We start from the raw sequence: 20,790 nt of genomic DNA on the forward strand, positions 1-20,790 counted from the left end.
GCCAATGCTTTTGGGAAGGCAGTAGCTCTCTCAACCCCAATCCCAACCCCAATCCCAATCCCCATCCCCATTCCCATCCCCACTTCTCCCCCAGCCCTCGCTATCCCCCCTCGGAGGGCTGGCGATGGTGATTTTTGCCAACATTTAACCCAGCCACCCACCGCTCGATATCTGAGCAGGGTTTTACATCTTGCCAGGGAACATCAGGCAGGAAGCTCCGGTCAGATAAGGACGTGGTGAATTTCGAGCTATATTTGAAGTTTTTGCCAATAAACAGCTCCTGGGTGGGCAGCGATGCTCGTCCTGCCACTGCCACTGCCAGCTCCTCCTCGCGCAGCCGAGCTTTGCCTAGGAAGACAACAAATGGTGCCAGCTGTGTTTTGGTAAAGCCAAATTCCCCTGGGAGCTACAAAGAGGCCAACACCAAGTGCTGGATCCTCAGGTCGGCGTGATGGTGACTCCTGGTGCTTACGAGAGCCCCGGAGCTGATGGACAGTGGCCATGAAAACAGGCTGGGAAGGCCCTTGCCTCTGCACAGCTCGCTGAAATTTTATTTTAAATAAAATAGCTGTGTGCCTTGAAGGGACTGTCCTGCTCTCTGTAACTGTGCTTTTTAAATTAAGGGATATGAACGCTAAAAAGGGGATGGCACCGTTTTCCTGGCTCTGCTGTATATCAGCAGGACGGACAGAAGACAGATGCGGTACGGACGGAGGCGCCAGCCTGCAGCAGGCAGAGGAAGGCAGAAGGGCTCTGAGGTGGCCCTTTCCTGGCTGAATTTAACTCCTGGTGGGCTTTCACAGCTCTTCTCCTCCTCACCTTGCCTGAAAAACCCAGCCTGACCTCGGGGTGCTGCTCCTCAGAGCACAGCTGAGGGGAAGGCATGGGGCTCACTGGTGCCGCCAACTGCCCCGAGCCCCCCAACTGTCCCCAATAACCCCCCCAATCCCCCAATTGCCCCCCTGCTTTGCCAGTTGCCCCCTTAGCTGCCCCTGTGCTACCTCAACTGCCCCCATGCCCCTCAAACTGCCCCTTAATTGCCCCCTCCAGCCCCCCCAGCTGCCCCTGTGCCTCTCCAACTACCCCAAATGCCCCCGCCTCTAACCACCCCACCACCTAACTGCCCCCCAATTGCCTCCCGTACCTTATTGTTCCCCATCTCCTCACCTCACTACCCTCGCCTAACTGCCCCCCATATCTTATTGTCCTCCCCAACTGCCCCCAAAACACCCTACCTCCCCCCCACCTCCCTAACTGCCCCCCAACTTCCCCATCTCTAGCTGCCCCCCACCTAACTGCCCCCTCCCCACTCTAACTGCCCCCCCAGCTCTTTAACTGCCCCCTCATCTCTCTCACTGCCTCTACTGCCCCCCACCACTCCAACTGCCCCCCCAGCTTTCTAATTGCCCCCTCACCACCCTAACTGCCCCCCTAATTGCCCCCTCAGCCCCCAGTTACCCCTCAGCCCCTCACAGCCCCTCACCGCCCCCCCTCCCGCTCCGCCCCGTGACGCGGCTCCGTGCGCGGGCGGCGCTAAGCCCAGGCCCGAGCCGCGCTGTGGCGGTGCCGGTCCCGGTCCCGGTCCCGGTCCCCGTCCCCCCGCCATGCTGGTCCCCGTCTTCACCCTGAAGCTGAGCCACAAGCTCGTGCCCCGCACCGTGGCGCTGGGCCGCTTCGACGGGACCCACCCGTGCCTGGCGGCCGCCACCCAAGCGGGCAAGGTAACGGCGGGGGAGGGGGGAGAGGCAGCAGCAGGGGGGCGGCGCGGGGCGCTCCCTCACTGCCTCCCCCCCTTCTGCTCCCCTCAGGTCTTCATCCACAGCCCGCACAGCCCCGGCCACCGGCCCGGCCCCAGCCGCATGGTGCCGAGCGGCCAGGACGCCGCCGTCTCGCTCCTCAACATCAACCAGGCCATCTCCTGCATCAGCGCCGGGCCGCTGCGCCCGCAGCCGGCCGCCGACTGCCTGCTGGTGGGCACCGCCACCAGCCTGCTGGCCTACGACGTGCACGACAACTCGGAGCTGTTCTACCGAGAGGCGAGTCGAGGCGTGCTGCCTGCCCCTCGAAAATAAAGTGTTACTAGGAGGCGTATACATCAGGGACAAAGCGTTAGTAGGGTGTCTAGCTGTGTATGTGTGAGGATATAGGATGTGCACCTGTGTATACAAAGCATTAGTAGGGTGTATACCCACGTTTGTGTGAGGGAGAGCACGTTACCATAACACATCAACCTAGCAAGGCAAAATTTATACATTTTACTCAGTGTCTAGAGCTCAGCTAAGCTCATTTTTTCACCCTCATCTCTCCAGGTCACACATAGTGACAGGAAGTGTGGGTTTTAGCAAGGAATCAAAATATAAGGAAAAACTTGAAGAGGTCTTGGATTTACATGACAGCACAACTCACTTTGTAGTACAAGGTTAATGGTCAACACACGTGCATAACTAGTCAAAACACCTTAATTCTTGGCTTTATAACCCCCCTAATTCACCAGTGGGCCCGACTTCACGTCTGGTTTCTCGTTAGCCCCTTTCAGAAATGGTGGTTGTCAGTTTTGTCTTGCCTTATGACAACCCCGCTGTAACTGCACCCACAAAGTGGAAGGGGAGCACACACCCAGGTTATGCTGCAAGACTCTGGCACTGCTAGAAAGGAGACAAATGTGGTAATGTGGGAAGCTTTTTTAATCGGTGTGCTCTGATGTCACATTATTTGTTTTGTTTTGTTTTCCTTTAATGTTTCTCTGTAGGTTTCCGATGGAGCCAATGCAATAGTTCTTGGAAAGCTGGGAGATATCACATCTCCACTTGCTATTATTGGTGGCAACTGTGCCCTGCAAGGCTTTGATTACAAAGGAAACGACCTTTTTTGGACGGTAGGGCTACACATAAATGCTTTTGATGTTATTAAAAGATTCATTTGGTGGCACTAATTGCTGTGGATTTTTTTTAATACAGTATATGTTAATTTGGTTGTTGAACAGCTAAGATCTTTCTTAATTTATTTCAGAGCTCAAATTCTATGTGTTTGACCATGTATTTAGTGCATTCAGATGTTACTCAAGTACTTGACTGCACTCATTGCAGCTGAGATAATAAAAAGTGTAGCTTCTGACAGCTATCAGTGTTGAAAATGGTCTTTCTCGTTTTAGGTTACTGGAGACAATGTTCGTTCGTTAGCACTGTGCGACTTTGATGGTGATGGCAAAACGGAGGTTTGTTTGTAACCACTTACATGTGAATTCAGCTGTTTTCATGGTCTTATAGTGGTAGGAAAAAAACAAAAGTGCATTATCAAATACAACTGACGTACTACCAGTGACAGTGATCCCTGTGGGGAAGCTATCCCTTTTTCAGGCTCCAGCCTGGCAGAACCAGGCACCATTGCTCAATCTGCATATGGGGAGCAGCCCTGCTCTCTGGCACTACTTGGAATGTGTGAAACGAGGCATATTTGGGGGCTTCACAGTATTGCTGCCTTGCCTTGGTGAATAGATGGCCAGCTGCGATGGAAACTTCTCTCATGTTTTTTGAACTATACCAGAAATACAGGGGAAATACAATGAAACATCTCTGATCATCAGTTGCAAGGCATCTGTTTCAGTCATATTTTTTGAACATGTTTATAAATATTTTTTTAAGTGGCAGAGGTACAACTCGCAAGCATCTTACAGTGAAAGTGAGCCCTTAAAAAGCTGTGCTGCGAAGCACGTCACTTATGATTGCCAAAATCACAGAGTCTGTCTTTGCCTCCATTCTACCTGTTTCTTCTCCACAGTGATGCGAGGAAATAGTATGTTCCTTACTTTTCGGATTTAAAATGAGAAGAGTAGCACGCATCTTGCTGATAGGATGTGAGACATGATAGGAAACAGCTGCTGTTCTAATCACGCAGACTGCGATGGATGGGTGACGTGAATTTGGGTGGCATCTTCTGTTTTTGTAAATGTTCCTCCATCCTGTGTGAATTGAAGGATCTTGACTATAAACATGACTATTAAAGAAAAAATAATGGCTTCCTAGTATGCTTCAGATGCAAATAAATAACCTGTTAAGTCATCACACTAGAAGTACGTACTTTTGTCATCTTCCAATTTTAATCAGAATTAATTTAAGCTCTTCTCTTGAATTCCCAGGAAGTCCTCATTTGTGATGTTTCCTTGAACTATGTCATGTTTATAGTAACATGTACATGGCCTCTACATCTTTGGTGTTTCTTATAGCTGCTGTGCTGGTGCAGACCCTTTGTTTGATTGGGATCTTTAGGAAACAGAAAATCTTACAGGTTTTACAATCAATGTCAGCACAGTGATGGTTATAGAAAGCAGAGGCAGTGGATAAAGGTTCTTGCCTTCTGTGAGAAAACAGGGAAACTGATCGGTAGTGCTATCTGTAAATGTTTTGCACTTGGGCTTCTAAGTGCTTTTTTTGTTCTGTTTTTCTGCTTGACAAAGGTTCAGTCTCAGCAGTTGGTATAATCTGTTGCTGCTTTGAGCTAGGCAGGGTTGGATGCCTTAACCAACCAACTTACACGGCCAGTTAGCCCAGCATCCATTTTCTGAGATTTTTTGGGTTCTTTTTACTCTTAATTGTCTACAAGATTTTTTGTAAGCTGTGGTTTAAGTGAAACTGCATCTGGTTTACAACTGAAATTGATTTTTTTTGTTGGTTTGTTTTATCTGATAAGTGGATGTGCTAACTTTATTTCTGTTTTTCCCCCGTGAAAATACATGTATGTCTACATTTAAAATGGACCGATTTTTAAACCCGCGTGACTAGACTTCTGTCATTTAATAGCTAGCACAACTGATTTGTTCAAGTCACTGTCTTAGGATGTTAGATTGGCAAGATGGGAGAAAGTAAACAGTGTCAGAGACTAGGGGGACGGAGGGGGAGTTTTTCCTTACTTTTTCACGTTTGAGTCCAGGGGCATGAAAGTCACCAAGGTGGACAACTTCAATAAAATCAAATTAGTAAAGCATCTTCTAGGCACCTGTATGTGATGCAGGGTCACCAGTAACTGATGTGGCTTTCTGTGCATTTAGCTAGTTGCTGCTCGATGGTGGAGTCATGGCTTGTCAAGAAATCTCTACAATTTTATTTGCAATAAATTATTTCAATAGCTACAGTAAGCTTAGGCTTGTGTAATTTAGTTTGTCATAATTTGAAGCACCTTTACCTTGGAAGAAGAAAAGTCTTGCTTATTTATTTATTTATTTATTTAAATCCAATTTTGGTATGTGTTTGTATCCATTCTGCCAAGTAAAGATGGAAGGCTCATTGGTTCCAGTGGGGAAAGGCACTACTGAGTTTTAAGCTTTGATTTATATATCATTTTCTGTCATTGTTTAGATGGGTGCAGGACTGTTCCTTGCTTTCTCCTTTTCAGTTAATACCTTCTACCTGCTCAAACCTAGGAAATAGGAAACAAGCTAATAAATAGATGATAAGGAGTGAGAATGCAGAAGACCTGATTCACTGCTGATGTCCTATCTGTGTAATCGTTTACATCAAGCTAAAGCCCATTTTGCCCTTGCTTTGTGGTAGTGGCAGCCACCATCTGTAGGAGAGGCAGTGATGGTTACTTGGGTTCATTGGGTTTGAGCATTTACACGAGGGCTGGCTGGTCAGTGAAAGGTTTTCCAGCTGTTTGTAGCAAGTTTGTAGTAAGTCAGAACTTTGTATGCCCCCTGCTCCAGCACAGGCAACGCAGTATTTTGGTGTTTATAATTGTGGTTACAAATGATAACAGCAAGAAAATAGCATAGCCCTGATGCTCCAAAGTATCTCTTCTCATTCCTACCCCAGATGTTTCACGGTGCTTTTGTAGAGTCCAACTTGCCGAAAAAGTGTGACTAGTACTCAATCAATGGGGAACTTCTGAAAGCTTTTTTTGACTGAGGGTGCCCTTTGTTCTCCTGGCAACATTTCCTATTGCTGTTGAAACCTCTCCATTGCTGGACTTGGAATATTTATTTGCTTTCTCCGTACAACAGTCTGTGATTTTTATTTTCTTGCCTCGATTAAGCCTTGTTAAGGTAGATTTCATTATTTTTGCAGCTTCTTGTTGGCTCTGAAGATTTTGATATCAGAGTATTTAAAGAAGATGAGATTGTGGCGGAAATGTCAGAAACAGAGGTAAATTATTTCTAGCTAACGTTTATTACACAGATGAAGTTGAAAATGTTGTGTACTATAAAGCTTTTCTGGTTACTCTGGTTCAAATGTATTGTGTAGTTAAATAGTTACTTAACGGTTTGGCACGGTATCTATCCAGCTAGCATTGCAAAAGTTAGGGTTTAACAACATCTTCAATAACACTTGCACGGGGTTTCTTGCTTTTTTATTTGTTTACAAACCTTTAACCAGACTAAGGAAAGTAATTATTGTCTGACTGAAAAGCAGGGCCCTGTTCAAAGGTGGTTGTGGTTCCAGGAAGGAGCCCACTGACCGAAGCTCTTAGTGCCTCCTGAGCAACAGGACGTCTTCTGCTGCTGTTTTCCTCAAAAGTATTGACACAATCATGATGGGACAACTTGTCCCCGTGTGTATCCACACGGTGTGTGGCTGTGTACAAGGGGGCCACCCAGGCAAAACTGGAGGTTTGTATTGCAGTTGGTCGTACGCTGGCTGCACAAAGAGGGCTGCACTTTTGTGGTGCCTGGAGTACAACCTTTGTCCTTGAAGATCTGAGGACTCCTTGCTGCCAGAGTTAGGGCTAAAAGGCTTAGTTAGCTATTAAACGACTTAGAAAGAGCTCTTAAAGATGAATGAGGGCAGTGTTCCAGGAAAAGGAGCTGTTAATATAGCTAGAATTAGAACTGGGCATAACAGAATGCATCCCAGTATCTGTGCAACAGCCAATCCAGAGTCATGTTGGGATTTCCAGTTAAGGGGAAGTGAATGGTCCATCACTCTCATGTATCGTTTGCTTCCAGATCTACAGTAGAGTTGTTTCAAATTCACACCTGTAGAGCCTTAAGAGGCCCGTTACAGTCTTACTGTTCTAATTTGAAAGGGCACAGCTGCACCTAAACCTTTCCTTTTAGGAAGGCAAGTGCAGGAGACGGTGGCTTTGCACATTATACACATATTGGAAGACTTGAATAGTTTGCATTTTCTGTGTTTATTTGCTTCTTCTGATGAAAATGAGATCACAAAAGCTGTTGTGTTGTGATTCTTGAATTTATAAATGCACACTTTGGGTATGCAGGGTATTGTTGCCTCTGTGACTTTTTGTCTGTTGCTGGGGTCTTCTGTCCTCGCTGGGTGCTCGCAGTTTGGAGGGTGCTGTTACTTGGGAAAGGCTTTGGAGAAGGTCCACAAGAGGGAACGGTGAAGGGTTTGGAAACCGTGCTCTGTAGCAAAAAAAATCCAGGAGCACAGTCAGCTGAGTTTAATGCAGCTTACATGTTGCTTTCATGACTGTCTGCAGACACCCGCCTGTAGGACTGAATTGTTGCCAAGAGCTCTGATTAAGGACACCACGCATAGCAATGTGGAGTGGCTGTAGCCTGAAAGCAGACACTAAGGTGCACATGCTAAACGGTGGGGATGATTGCTACCTTCTCTGTGACTTCAGCAGAGGCAGGGGTGGATTCAGTTTCACTGGGAGTCTTCACAGCAAGGTCTGGTTTTTAGAGAAGTGCTGGAGTTCAAGAAGGAGTTAATTTTAAGGAAATCTCATGAGCTACCTTGTATGGGAGACCAGACAGACTCTTGTACTTGTTCCTCCCAACATTAAGATCTCTAGTATTTGTGCAAGGTGAAAGGATGCGTGTCCAAGCACTGAGAGACCTTGCTCAGTGAAGAACTGTGAATTAATGCTTCTCAAAAGGAGGGAGAAATGGTCTGGGTTATGGCTCTCAGGTCTTTTCCTGGAGCTGTTGCTTGTTCAGGTAATACCCAGCCCGCTGTTGTAATTGTCTTCCTGAAAAACTCCGACCGTGGGAGCTGTTAATTTTTATCTTGCTAATCTTAGGAAAAGGTTTTCTACCAACATCTCTAGGGCTTTCCCAGCCCTTGTCATGTTGAACTCTTTGGCATCCTCAGATCCTGAAGATTTAAGGAGTGTTGTGTGTCTGGAGCAGGTTTTCGGTGGCAATGTATTAGCACTGATGACCACAGGAATCCTGTGAGCAGTTGGGCTGCTGATTGTGGTAGTAAATATTTGATCAAAAAACACAGTTTGAGGGCAATTCTGCAATCTTTGCTGAATTGCATGTTAACATTGGCAATGCGGCTTGTGTGGGGAAATCCTACAAGGCCTTTGGTCATGTCAAATTGAGTTTTAAAAATAGTTATTTCAATATTTAGTGCTCTGTACAGTAGACTTACAGTTAAATTTCAATTAATGTACAGTTCATGTGATAGAGATGGCGTATAGTCTGTTCTCTGGTACTTGAAGATGCAGAAGTAGATGTGTCCTGCCTGATTCATGTATTTTCTCTCTCTGTCTGCCCTTTCCCTTTCCCCCACAAGACTGTTACAGCACTTAGCCCCATGTACGGCAGTCGCTTTGGCTATGCTCTTTCTAACGGGACGGTCGGAGTTTATGACAAGACAGCCCGCTACTGGAGGATTAAGGTTAGTCCAATGCTGGAATGACATCACAGAAAGTTTGAATTCTCCTGAGGGTTTGGTGGCTAGTCTCTGGTCGTTCTGGTAACACCAAAACTCCTCAGAAGAATTTGAAATTTTCTTCTGAGCATAGCAATTAATGTAACTTTGTTGTTACAAAATCTACCCATTTTTATAGATGCATGCAAAATTAGTAACGTGTCAGTTCCTTCAGCACTTTTGGGACTACTGATGATGGCTTTAACAGCCCTGGTAAAACCGTACATCTGGGGATGCTTCAGCTTTGCAGGGTCACTTAAGGAACAGAGATGCAACAGCAAAATGTGAACTATTTGTTAGAAAATGCTTCTGGCTGCATTGTTGAATCAATAAACTCTTTTTCAAAGACCGAATTCATCTTGCATTGTATATGTTCAAAGCTAATTTTTCTACATCAAAAGCAAGGAGTTGCTGTAGCTAATCACTGTTGGGAAGAGCTTTCATTTTAATATTCTTAATATAGCACAGATTAGAACAGCCTATTCAATAGCAATAAGAAGGATTCCTTGGGAGGTGGCAGGAAGAGGTTAATGGCTTTCCTCAGTGGTCTCATTTTATGAAAATGTTGAAACTGATATTTTTTCTAGAAAATCTGTTTTTTATACTTTCTGAATTCTAATCATCTGCTTGGATGAAAATTATTCAAGGGAAAAATCAGGTTCTTTGAGAGCAGTGGACTAGATTCATAATGCGAGAGCGAAAGATTTCGAAGATGTGTGTGATCTTGCAGATAGTGATGCTGTAACTTCCTTTTAAGAGAAGTTTTTCTGTTCCTTTCTGTGGACTTATTCTTCAGTGTCTTGCATGTATCAAGCATGTGCAGGTTAGAAAACATACCCCATTGTAGTTTGTTCTTTGTTTTCTGTCCTCAGTCTAAGAACCACGCGATGAGCATACATGCGTTTGACCTCAACTCTGATGGGGTGTGCGAGCTGATCACTGGCTGGTCCAATGGGAAGGTGAGCTCATACTGGGGAAAAACGAGGAGGTGTAAATCTGGAAGCTGTGTTTTAACAGGGTTGTTAATTTTTCTGAAGTAGAACAGACAAAATATTAAAAGACTGTTGAAAAATGAGCGCTGAAGTATTATTATGGTAAACTTAGTTTGTCTGGCGAATCCTGTGCCAAATGCAAGATCAGTCAGAGAAAATCTTCCTCTGCTTGCTTCAGAGTCAATTGCTAAGGTGTGGCAAGTTGTTTCTATAGTAGCAGAGATCATACGCCACATCCTACAGATCTCAAGTCTCTTCGGCTGTGTCTTGGGTGCATGCTAATAATCTGCCGTGCACCCTGGATGTTCTCAAACTACAGGGGAAAAAAGGAGTGGTTATGTAAGAGGAGAACGGCGTCGGCCTTGACTGTGGCAGGATTAGAGTAAATCCATCAAAGTATTATTTAATCCTATGTAAAGGCATGCTATACAGCTCGGTGTAGTCTCTTAAGCCTGTTGCTTGGTATTTCCCTTTGCCAGAAATGACTGTTCTAGCTGCCAAATCTCTCTTGGACACAGCTTGCAAATTTTTTTTTTTGGTAAATCTGTGCTTCTTTCTTAGCACCTCTCATTACTCTCATTAGCCTGGAGGAATTTAATTAACTTCATATCAAGCTGGCAGTCTAGAGCCCAGATATGTTGTAATTTATGTTGGATTAGGTGTATAACATCATTAAAGAGAGAACCTCTCCTTGCTGTACTCCTTTTTCTGTTCTTTTCAACTGGCAGTCTCTACCCTGCGTGTTGGTCTGAAACAGTCCCTAGCTCCTAGAAAGAGTAATGTTGGTCCCATGCTTTGCAAGAGACACTATCCACAGACCTGAGCTCCCCTCTCCATCAAAAGATAACTAAAGGTTGTGACATGTGCGTAAAGGTAGTTCATCAGTCAAGGACAGCAAATAAGACGAGACACTGTAAATACTGCATTAAGGTTATTTACAGTTTGATGCATCCACATGTGCACAACCTTCCCTCTGCAGGCTTGCAGATGACTTTTTTTTTCCTGTTGTTTGTAACTTGGGGAAGTATCTCTGAAGAGCAGTTCCTTCTGGCTGAGTCTGTCTAGAGGTCATTTGATAACGCATTTTTCATCTGGAGCGTTCTGATCAGCAGAACTGCAGGTTCATCCATCTGCAGTTCCGTGAGTGGAGCTGCCTTTCAGTTAACAACCCGGAGTATGGTGTGGCATTTATTTTGGAGCTAGCTTATTTGTTCATGCTGTGTCTTGGAACTCTTTGCTGTTCCAGGTTGATGCGCGCAGTGACCGAACGGGGGAGGTCATTTTTAAGGACAACTTTGCCTCCTCGATTGCAGGCGTGGTGGAGGGGGATTACAGGATGGATGGGAGCACCCAGTTAATCTGCTGTTCAGTTGACGGTGAAGGTAAGAGCATTGTTCAGGATACTAATTTAACATACAGTGATATCAGGCACATCACGTCATCTCAGATTACCTAACCGCTGTTTCGGTTCCACAGGCATTTTTGTGTGCCAAATTCCCTTTGCTTTGTGCAAAGTTAAGGGAATTTTGTGTTAGGCTATCTGCAAACAGGACTTTGAATATCGCTTTCTCCATGATAATCAGTGTGCATTTCGTTATGGTCCAAGAAGCCATCAGAATTTGTTTGCCTAATAGAAAATGTCCCTTCCTAATAATGCAAAGAGGAACATGCTCAGTAAAGACCACAGTTTTTCAGGCAACATTATGAAAGATCAATATATGGGAAATACGTGCTAGTTGTTGGGTTGCTTAACAGTGGATAAACGGGGTTAGAGAGCTTCAGGTGCATGTATTTTGGTTTTGTTCGAAAGATGAGTTGTTAATTGTGTTAGAAATTTTGGATGTCAACAGCCCTTTGTTTCCTGGGAATTTCTCTTCTGAGACTGTAGAACTGGTGGATTTGTCCCACCAGACTTTCAGGCAGTGAGACCTGGTTACTGTGACTGGAAACAGATACGATTGGAGATCATTTAAATAAGTTCAGCATGAATTTACGGGCATGCACGATGGCTCCAGGAAAGGCACTGGTGTGATTATCCAACTGCTTGGCTTCAATGACCTGAGACAAACAGGTCTGGCACAGCCCACTGGAACAAAAGCCTGTCCTTGTTAAATAGCGCAGTGTTTTTCTGTCTCTCTTAATCACAGGCTGCTGGGAAGTGCTGGACTTTGGCTTCAGCATTGAAACCCTTTTCCCAGGCTTACAGAAGGGGGATGTTGTATGCAGTATCCTAGCAGAGCTGTGTAGGTTAATATCACCAACATGCTCATGCTCTTCTTATGTGTGTGTTGGAAGCCTTGGCACAGTGGGGATCCCTTTAGGCTGGAGCCTTTAGGCAGGGCTAAAAATAAAGAATAAACAGAAACTAATTAATAAAAAAAAAAGGCACTACTAAATAGTAATAGTAAATAATATTAATAATTACTAAATCATAATACAAAAATAAACACTGTATGGGCAAGCCTCTGCATTCTCACAATGCTTGTCATTGCATGTCATTAGAGTTCTGTTTGGGACTGGCTTCCTTCCACACGAGGTCAATTGTAGGATTGAGAACATTGTTTTTCTGTGTATCAGTGTATTTTCTGGCTTGCTCTCATCTAAAAGAAATGATTGACCTGCAAATAATAAAGTGAGCCCTTTTACTGGAGGGCATTGTGCACCCTGAATGTGTTTTTCTGTGTTCCTACAACTTTTAACTGGGGTTACGCCGTTGGGCAGCGTATTCTTTACAGGTGTCAGATTTTTCTGTGTGTTTTGTTTCTGTGCAGTCCGAGGCTATCTGCCAGGAGGTGAGGAGATGAAGGGAAACCTGATGGATACAAGTGCTGAGCAGGACCTGATCCGAGAACTTAGCCAAAAGAAACAAAATCTGCTCTTGGAATTAAGAAATTATGAGGAAAACGCCAAGGTACTATTTGAACAATGTGTAGGGCTAAAACCTGTCTTCCCATTGCTATAAATCTGTTGTAATCTGAGAGGAGGTCGTGGGGCAGCCTGGACAAGTCAGAGCTGTAACCTGCAATCAGCAGTGAGATTGTCTGCCTGGGATTCCTGCTTGCATGTCTGGCTCGCGCCTTGTGCAAGTTCAGAACTTGCTTTTCTTTCTGTAATAAGTAACGTGCTCCTTGCCTCATCAGCTCAATGGAGCAGTTGGGTTTGGAGCTGGGTTTTGTTCAGCCCTGTGCATCAGCTTACGACTGAAAATTGTAATTTTCCATGCCTAAGCCAACTTGGGAGTCGGAGAGGATTGTGTGAGAGCACTGCCAAGGTACACCGGCAGCGCGCTTGTGGCTTGATGGGGAAGGTGCAGAATTACAGGGCTTTGAAAAATAGTCTGAGGGAAGAGCAGGCTTATGTTTGAAAAGTAAATAACCACCGCAGCAAAAGCATGGAATTTTTGCTTAAAGTTAAATATATGCAAAGTGCTTTTCTGAATGGAGGTTTGGGTACAGAGCTGAGCTCCATCAACAAGAAAGCACTTGAACAAATTGTGGCACAAGGGTCCACAGCTTCGTGCCTAATCCAGCTGCTGTTTATAAATACGGGAGGTGTCTGGGCATTGCAGCCTTCTCCTGCAGGAAAAGAGAACTGACTTACACACGTTTTCTAGGTTGCTTGAATGAAAATCTTGAAATTCTGATACTGAAGGGTATGTGTTTTGGAACAGGCTGAACAGAACACTCAACTGAAGGAAGCTGATGGGCAGAGAGGTGTGATTCCAGCAAACACCCAACTCCAGACCTCCCTGTCAGTTAATCTGGGCTCTGACAGCCAGTCTGCCCACGTGGAGCTGTGTATTTCCACCACAAATGGTGAGTGGTAACCTGCAACCATTGGCATTTATTTCCATGTAAATTCATGCAAACATTTAGTTATATTTAGCTGATGATTTGCCTGTCTCCCCTTTATTGTCTGTAATTTCCCCTATGTGGTTGCTTTCCTTTCACAGTTTTGAATCAGCTGTGCTCCTTTGATGGGTCTGGGGAAGGGGGAGGAGTTTGCTGGAATTTACTTCTTGTGTTTTGTTTTCCAAGGCAATTAACATTTAACTTGGATGAAATGAGTTTTGGTGATCCCTGCAACATTCCTTGTGTTGACTGTAAAGAGTAAAAAAGGAACACCGTGCTATTCCTCTGTGAAAGAATGAGTGCAGTGGTCAGTATAGGGGGATACGCCTCTGTCACAACATTTTTGTTGTAAAAAGCAAACAAAAAACAGCTGAGCAAAACAACATAAAAAAATCTGTTCCAAAAATTAATGGACAATCTTGGTTGTTTATGGGTGGATTACCTGGTACGTGTTAAACTGTGTAAGGAATGCAGAGACTACCACAGCAGCTTTGAGCTCAGGTTGTGTTCAGTTAAGTCTCTGTGCTCGTGAGGGTGTTGCATGAATACAGCTAGGCCTCAGCTGCAAGACAGAAACTGCCCCAAAGCAGCCTATTCACCTAGCACTAGGTATGTTGAGAATGCAATCAGATCCAGATGTGGTAGTGCTGGTCGTTTGCAATATGTTAACAGTTTAGAGGAGGGCTGTAAAGAGTTGCCTGTGCTTAATTCTGGGGAAAAAAAAAAAAAAAAAAGATTTTTTTTCGAGAGGACAGCTGTTAATTTAGAAACTATTTTTTCTTTCCGTTGCTAAGACACAATCATCCGTGCTGTGCTGATCTTTGCTGAAGGCATATTTGAAGGAGAGAGCCACGTGGTACACCCCAGTCTCCAGAACCTCTCAGGTTGTGTTCGGGTTCCCCTTACTCCACCCAAAGATGTCCCCGTGGATTTGCACATCAAAGCCTTCGTGGGTTACAGGAACAGGTGAGGTTTGTGCTGTGAACTCTGCTGGTCTCCAGTGTGTGACAGGAAACACCAGTGATGTGGCTTCATGCTTGTCCCACGGGAACTGCACCGTTAATTCCCTAATGCCTCACTTCTCTTGTTAGTGGAAGGCGAGCTGGAATACTTTCTTAAAAATACTGTTACGCTGAGCTCTGGTCCAGTTGGTTACTGGGACCTGCTGTGCTCTGGCTTTGCCTTTGGCTTCTTGTCCAAGCCTGCTTTCTTGTGGATCTCTGGAGGGAGCCATGAGAGGCAGAGGCTGTATCCAGACTGCCTGCTCTAAGGGTTTGCTGCTCCAGGGGCCTGAATGGTGGCAGTTCTTACCATAATACTTGGGTAAACCTGGAGTCACTGTGCTGTCTTTCAAGCTAAAAAGTAACCCTGAACCCATTTGACTTTGGGGCAAGTAGAAAGCAGCATATGCCTGATTTCAAGACAACGTTTTTCCAGTTTCCTCTTCGTATATACTTTCAAAAAAACCCAAAACTTTCTCCCTGCTCACATCTGCCAGAACTGGCAGCGTCCCAGGAAGCAGCATCCTTTCGCTAAACAGGGAGGTGTATTTTGAGTGCTGGCCAAGCACTGCAGAAGAACAGAAGGAACTGAATTCCTTTTTTTTGTTTCCTCTGTTTGTCTAATTTACTGCTTTTAATAGTTCAGAAAGGCTGTTCATAAAATACCCAGTCACATAATGGAACCTTAAACGTGTAAGCCTAAAGAATATATTTCATTGGAAGGATTATGGAAAGTGAAAGCAATAGGGAGGAATCATTCAACCTCGTAAAGAGATGCGATAAGCCTGGAATATCCAATTTCTACTGCATCCAGCTGCTTTCCAGCAGTAACCCATTGGTTGCATTGCTGGAAGCAGTGGATGTTTATACCCAGGTAAAAAAAGAACCAGGAGCCCTTGCAAATAGGTGAATCACTGTTATGTTTGTAATTGTCTCTGTATTTTCCCTTTTGATTGCTTCCAGCACACAGTTCCATGTCTTTGAGCTGACGAGACAGCTTCCCCGCTTCTCCATGTATGCCCTGAGCAGCCCAGACTCAGCCACGGAGCCGCTGAGCTTTGTTAACTGCACAATGAATGAGAGGCCACAGAGGGTGAGTTTCTGCTCTAAATCCTAATTTCTAGTCCTGTTTACTGATGATGCTTTTCATAGCAACTGGAGGGTTTGCAGTTAGCTTGAGGTTTCCAGGAGCAAAGATTATTATGCAGTGGACTGCGTTTCTAGCCTTTGGAGTCTGTATGTTACAGCTTGACTTGGTAGTGTTTTTTTTTTTGTTTTATTTTGTTTTAATTTTTAAAAATGCCTCACTTGAGACATTCCCAGCTTCAGGGATTCCTGCAGCTGCAGGAAATAATGACCTGAGATCATGAGGTATTTCAGATATTATCTTGTTTGCTCTGTGATGACTGATAGAGTGCGAGTGGCAGGATCCCTGTAGTGAGTGATGAATGTTATAAATAGAGAACAGGATAAAGGCCCAGGTAACGGCTCAGATACCTAGCAGCTGAGCAGTGGTGCTGTAGTTTTGGTTCTGAAAGATCTGAATTGTGGGATGGTGGTGATCAGAGCTGGCCATTTCCCTCATAACGGTGAGGCTTTGCTATATGTGTGTCACCTTTCCTGCATTAAGTAGCCAACACAAAAAACAAACAAACAAAAAAGATGAAACACGCTTTCCTTTAAATTCTTGTAATAGAACCAAGCTTGCTTCCTAGCTTTCTCCAGTCTCCAGGCCTGGTCTTATGCTTTGACCTTGAGCTGTGGTTTTATATTGTTAGGTTTGATTTCCTTAAATATATTCAGTTTAGGAGCAGTGAGCCAACTGTCCCCACCCTAGCAAGTTCATGACATGCATTTAGGGGATGAAACTTAGTGAATGAAACTCCCAAGCTACCCTGAACAGCCCTGCTGCCCTGTGCACATGTAAGGGCACTGCATGGCTCTCTAGATTTTCTGCACAGGTGATGGCTGATGCTCTTCGTTCTTTGTTTTATTTTTATTTTTTGCCAGATTGTTATGTGGCTGAACCAGAGCTTCTTGCTGCCAGAGGATGCAGAGTTTCAGAGTGCTCCCTTTCAGGTTTGCTTCACTTCCCTTCGTAACGCAGGTCAGCTCTTCATCAAAATCAAGTCTGGCGGAGAGGTGAGTAACTTCACAGATGAGGGGAACGGCCATGTAATTATACACCAGTGAAACTTAAAGGTGGTGCCAAGGGGAGGCTGTAAAATTGTAGGAGGACTGAACAGACAGAGGAAGTACTCAAGTTCCACGGATGATTTTGGCAACTTTTGAGTCTGTGTTACTCTTAGTGGGTGAAATTCCATTGCCACTCAACAAAGCAAATTGTTTAGCCTACAGATCTGTAGGAAGGTATTTGTTCCCACACAGAGTGGGAAGCCACAATTTGAGGCCCAGGGGCTGCCCATAACTCCTGTACTGGCCTTGTATGCACAAATTCCTTTTTCCTCAAGCCTAAATAAAAGCCCCTTTGAAATCGGTGTCTCCTTATCTCCAGCGAGCCTTAGAGCTTATTCTTGGAACAATCTTGCCTCTTAGAGTGAACTGCTATGGGCCTTGATGTCTGTTCTAGAGGCAGTCCTGCTGAGCAGTTTCAGGAGATATTTGGTCATGGAAGAGCCTTTAAGTGCTTTCTTGTCCTTTCTGACAGATTTCAATTAGCACGGATGATATTGATTTAGCTGGTGACATTATCCAGTCAATGGCCTCCTTTCTGGCAATTGAAGATCTGCAGGTGGAAGCAGATTTCCCTGCGTACTTTGAGGAGCTGAAGACAGTGTTGGTCAAGGTGAGGAAGCATCGGGCATTTTTAAAATGGCAGCTAAGCAGTCACTGGGGACATTGGTGTGAGAGGAGAAGTTGAGGATCTCTAAGCTGCTTTGTCTTCTTGGTGTAAATCAGCCAGCAGTGGTGCGCTGTGTATTCTGTGCAAAGGACAAAGGGGTTCCCTCAGTCTTCTTTTTATTCTTTGTTGTATGGAACAGGGTCTTGGTCCCCAGCAGCTGAGCACTTAGAATAATGTAAATATATTGTCTGGAAGACAGCTGTGGATTTGGGTCAGGGCATAAGGTCTGCATCTTAGCAGAGCACTTCTTTCTGTGGGACAAGGTACTGCCCTGGCAGCCAGGGGTTAGGGGAAGGAGGATGGTGCTAGGGATGCAGGTAGGTTAAGGTGGGATGTTACTTCCTCTTGTGCTGAGTTGAGGTGTTCCTGTATGCCCTGAATGGCAGGGGGCCTTTTCTCACGAACTTTTTCCTTGGACAGGTGGACGAGCACCACTCAGTGAATCAGAGGCTCACTGCTGACATGGCCGAGCACTCCAACCTCATCCGCAGCATGCTGGTTCAGGCGGAAGATGCGCGACTCCTGGGAGACATGTGAGCAGTTGCCACTTTGTATGTTTTGGGTGTAGAACAGCCAGCCTTTGCTTTTCAGGCAGAAAAAAAGCACAAAAGCGTTTGTGTGGTGTGGTGGTTTTCCAGTTACAATTCTTCATGCAGAATTGGTACCTTGGCTGCTCCCACCATGAGCTGATTTTTAGGTAGAAAACTAGCCTGGGGAAGACAAAAGGGCAGGGTTAGGGGCTTAGTGTGGAACAGGCAGGGGGAGTTGGCCTTGAGAAGGTGATATATTAGAAAAGACACATTAAGGGAAGAAGGAATTAAAAGCTGTCCGTGGTGTGTGAACCTCTGAGAACACCAGGAAATAAATTTTAAGTGCCAGTCCCTTCACTCTGACTTGTGTGTTCGCTAATTTCCTGCCTTGACTGTGAAGGGTGACAGGAAAGAGGTCGGAACTTCTGCAGAGCAGAGCAGTGTCACTTTCACTGGGGAACGTGGCATCTCCTGTTTGGAGAACGTAACTACAAAAATAGACTCCTTATTCAGTTAAATAATGAGGTTAACCAACACGTCTAGACAAGTCTGCTGTCCTGTAGCTGCAGCCATGGAGGTAATGGTGGCAGCCATCACAACCATGCAGTGTTACACCTTTGTATTGACAGACCAGGAATTATTTTCTTGTCCCTAGAGATTCAACTAACCGTGCTGATTGTTCCCCCAGGAAAAACATGAAAAAACGGTACATCGAGCTGTATGATCTTAATAGAGATTTAATAAATCAATACAAAATTCGTTGCAACAATCACACTGAGCTGTTGAATAATCTGAAAGCCGTGAACCAAGCAATCCAGAGGGCAGGCAGGTTACGTGGTAAGTATGCGTATTGGGAGGGCACGGGGAGTCCTGGATCCCACTGGGGCAGATAAGATGCATCTCAGAGGCCACCTGGTTTGCCTAAGTGGCTGCAGGCTGCTTGCCCTGAAGCTAAATCAGTAGAAGTAACCTTTCATTGCTCAGTCCTAGCCGATTGCCTGTGACAATGAGCTGTGAGTGTCCAATATAATCTGGGATCACAGTATTTTGGAAAGAACAGTTCAAAGCAGTTTTCAGGTATAGAAATCACTAGTTTTGTTGAACACAATTTTTAAAACAGTTGTAGTGTTTAAGTTCTTCACTTATAACCTAGTTTAAAAAAAAAAAGGAAGAAAGCTATCAACTCAAGCAAGGCTGTTTATGTTATTGTTAGTTCTGTTGGTCTTTGGAGAAGGAGTTTGTTGTTGTTTTTGTTTTTTGTTTTGTATTTATAGCATTTCCCTTTCAACAAGTCCTTTAGGCTGCCCTGTAATACAGCTATGGAAAATTCTTTAAAGAAATTATTTTATTTATATATTAAGAAAAAGGCAAGGTGGGACTTTGCTGTTTGTGTAAAAATTTGTGAAAGAACACCCTACATTTTGATCTTTATAAATATTTGTACCTTTTTTTTTTTTTTTTTTTTTTTACTCAATAACTGAACTGTTTTTTCTTTTTTTTTTTTTCTTTTCTATTCACAGTTGGCAAACCTAAAACACAAGTGATCACTGCTTGTCGGGATGCAATAAGAAGCAACAACTTTAATGTGCTGTTCAGGATAATGCGTGTGGGGACAGCATCATCTTAAAACGACTAGAGGAGCAGCAGTTGTGTAGTGGTGATGTTTCCGTGCAGTAGGCAGTTACTGGACCAAAAACGAGACAAGCATTTAAGTTCCCTGCTCCATTGTAGAGTGGAGTAAATGCAAAGGTAGGATTTGAGTTAAGTCATCAGGCAAGAACTGGTATTTATGCAGGCCAAAGGACAGGAAGCTTCAGAGTTTAAGTGCAGATGTGGTGTTTATGTAAGGCAGAGGTATAACCTTGAAACACTAATTTTTCTTACATGACCTTATTTATGTATTTTAATATATTTTGTAGTTACGGCATCAGTCTTTACCATTAAAACACAGACTGGTTTGACTGCTTTTGTTGTGATTTAGTCGGGGAGATGTGTACGGTTAAGTTATTTGCTGGAAAATGAAGCAGTTGTCTGGTTTCTGCATACACCAAGTTGGGAATATGTCTATTACTGTATTTGCATTGTGGCTTAAGAACCTGGAGGTGAATGTGAAGTCAAACTGAAATGCAAGACCATGAGCCTGCTAGCTTTGGAATTGAGTTTTTGGAACTTGCCTCCAACTTCTGTTGTCAGCTACTGGCTTGTGCTCCCGTATAGAGTTATTCTGTGGTAGAGAACCCCTGGTTTTATTGTGGGAATGTGCTGCTTCCTGGGTAAATTGCAGCCCACTGCACTAGAAGCACCAAAAGGAAAACATCTTCTTGCTGGCTTTTAAGCCAGATGATCCTTGAAAGCTGTCCGGTTCCAGGATAGGAAGGTAGGAAGCGGTCGGTTTCATATTTGATGCTCTCCCCACACCCAGATTGCAGGAAGTTGTCCTTCCAGCTGCTTGTTCCCTGCTACTGCTGGATGAAACTGCAGATACTGAGGTGGGTAAGGGCGTATTTCAGGAATGAGGAAAACAAACTACACACCCAAGCTTGGTGCATACTTATGAAGAGGTAGCAGTACATAATGGGATCAAAAGAAAGTATTGAAAAATCTCTTGGCCCTTGGCTCAAAACTGTTTATTAGTTGTGGGATCTCTTAAATTGGATTAAAATACTACAGTAGAACTGTAGTTTAGATATAAAGATATTTCAGAACCTTTGCCAAAACAAATTCCTACTAGAAGCTAAAAATATCCTGGACAGGATGGCGGCTGGGTGCCAGTGTTCCTGCTCCTGCACCATTCATCATGTCTACCACTGCATGGATCAATCTGCAGCACGGCGGGGAGTAGGCAGTCCATCACATCTGTGAAAGGATGTTCTTGGGTAGCTTCTCAGGGTTGTCAGCAGTACTCGCCTCCTGTAACTGCTCTGTCTATTTGCTA

The 20,790-nt window shown here is 44.5% G+C and overlaps 1 protein-coding gene across 1 annotated transcript; it reads left to right on the forward strand.

Moving 5' to 3' along the window:
* Positions 1 to 1,537: 1,537 nt before the first annotated feature.
* BBS2 (Bardet-Biedl syndrome 2) lies at positions 1,538 to 19,816 on the forward strand. The gene is made up of 17 exons (XM_084294432.1): positions 1,538 to 1,721; positions 1,809 to 2,036; positions 2,750 to 2,875; positions 3,152 to 3,214; positions 6,060 to 6,137; positions 8,481 to 8,585; positions 9,491 to 9,577; positions 10,857 to 10,992; positions 12,382 to 12,521; positions 13,281 to 13,425; positions 14,256 to 14,427; positions 15,426 to 15,555; positions 16,473 to 16,604; positions 17,131 to 17,268; positions 17,746 to 17,858; positions 18,544 to 18,692; positions 19,376 to 19,816. Exons 1-17 carry the CDS (start codon positions 1,605 to 1,607, stop codon positions 19,480 to 19,482), a joined length of 2,166 nt encoding a protein of 721 aa, XP_084150558.1. The 5' UTR covers positions 1,538 to 1,604; the 3' UTR covers positions 19,483 to 19,816.
* The last annotated feature ends 974 nt before the right edge of the window (positions 19,817 to 20,790 follow it).

Source organism: Netta rufina (assembly GCF_964035555.1).
Source record: "Netta rufina genome assembly, chromosome: 13".
Classification (NCBI taxonomy): Eukaryota; Metazoa; Chordata; class Aves; order Anseriformes; family Anatidae; genus Netta; species Netta rufina.

Coding starts and splice junctions, on each gene's coding strand:
- BBS2 (XM_084294432.1), top strand. CDS start 1,605: ATGCTGGTCCCCGTCTTCACCCTGAAGCTGAGCCACAAGCTCGTGCCC. Junction 3,215..6,059: donor ATGGTGATGGCAAAACGGAG/GTTTGTTTGTAA, acceptor TTATTTTTGCAG/CTTCTTGTTGGCTCTGAAGA. Junction 13,426..14,255: donor GTGTATTTCCACCACAAATG/GTGAGTGGTAAC, acceptor TCCGTTGCTAAG/ACACAATCATCCGTGCTGTG.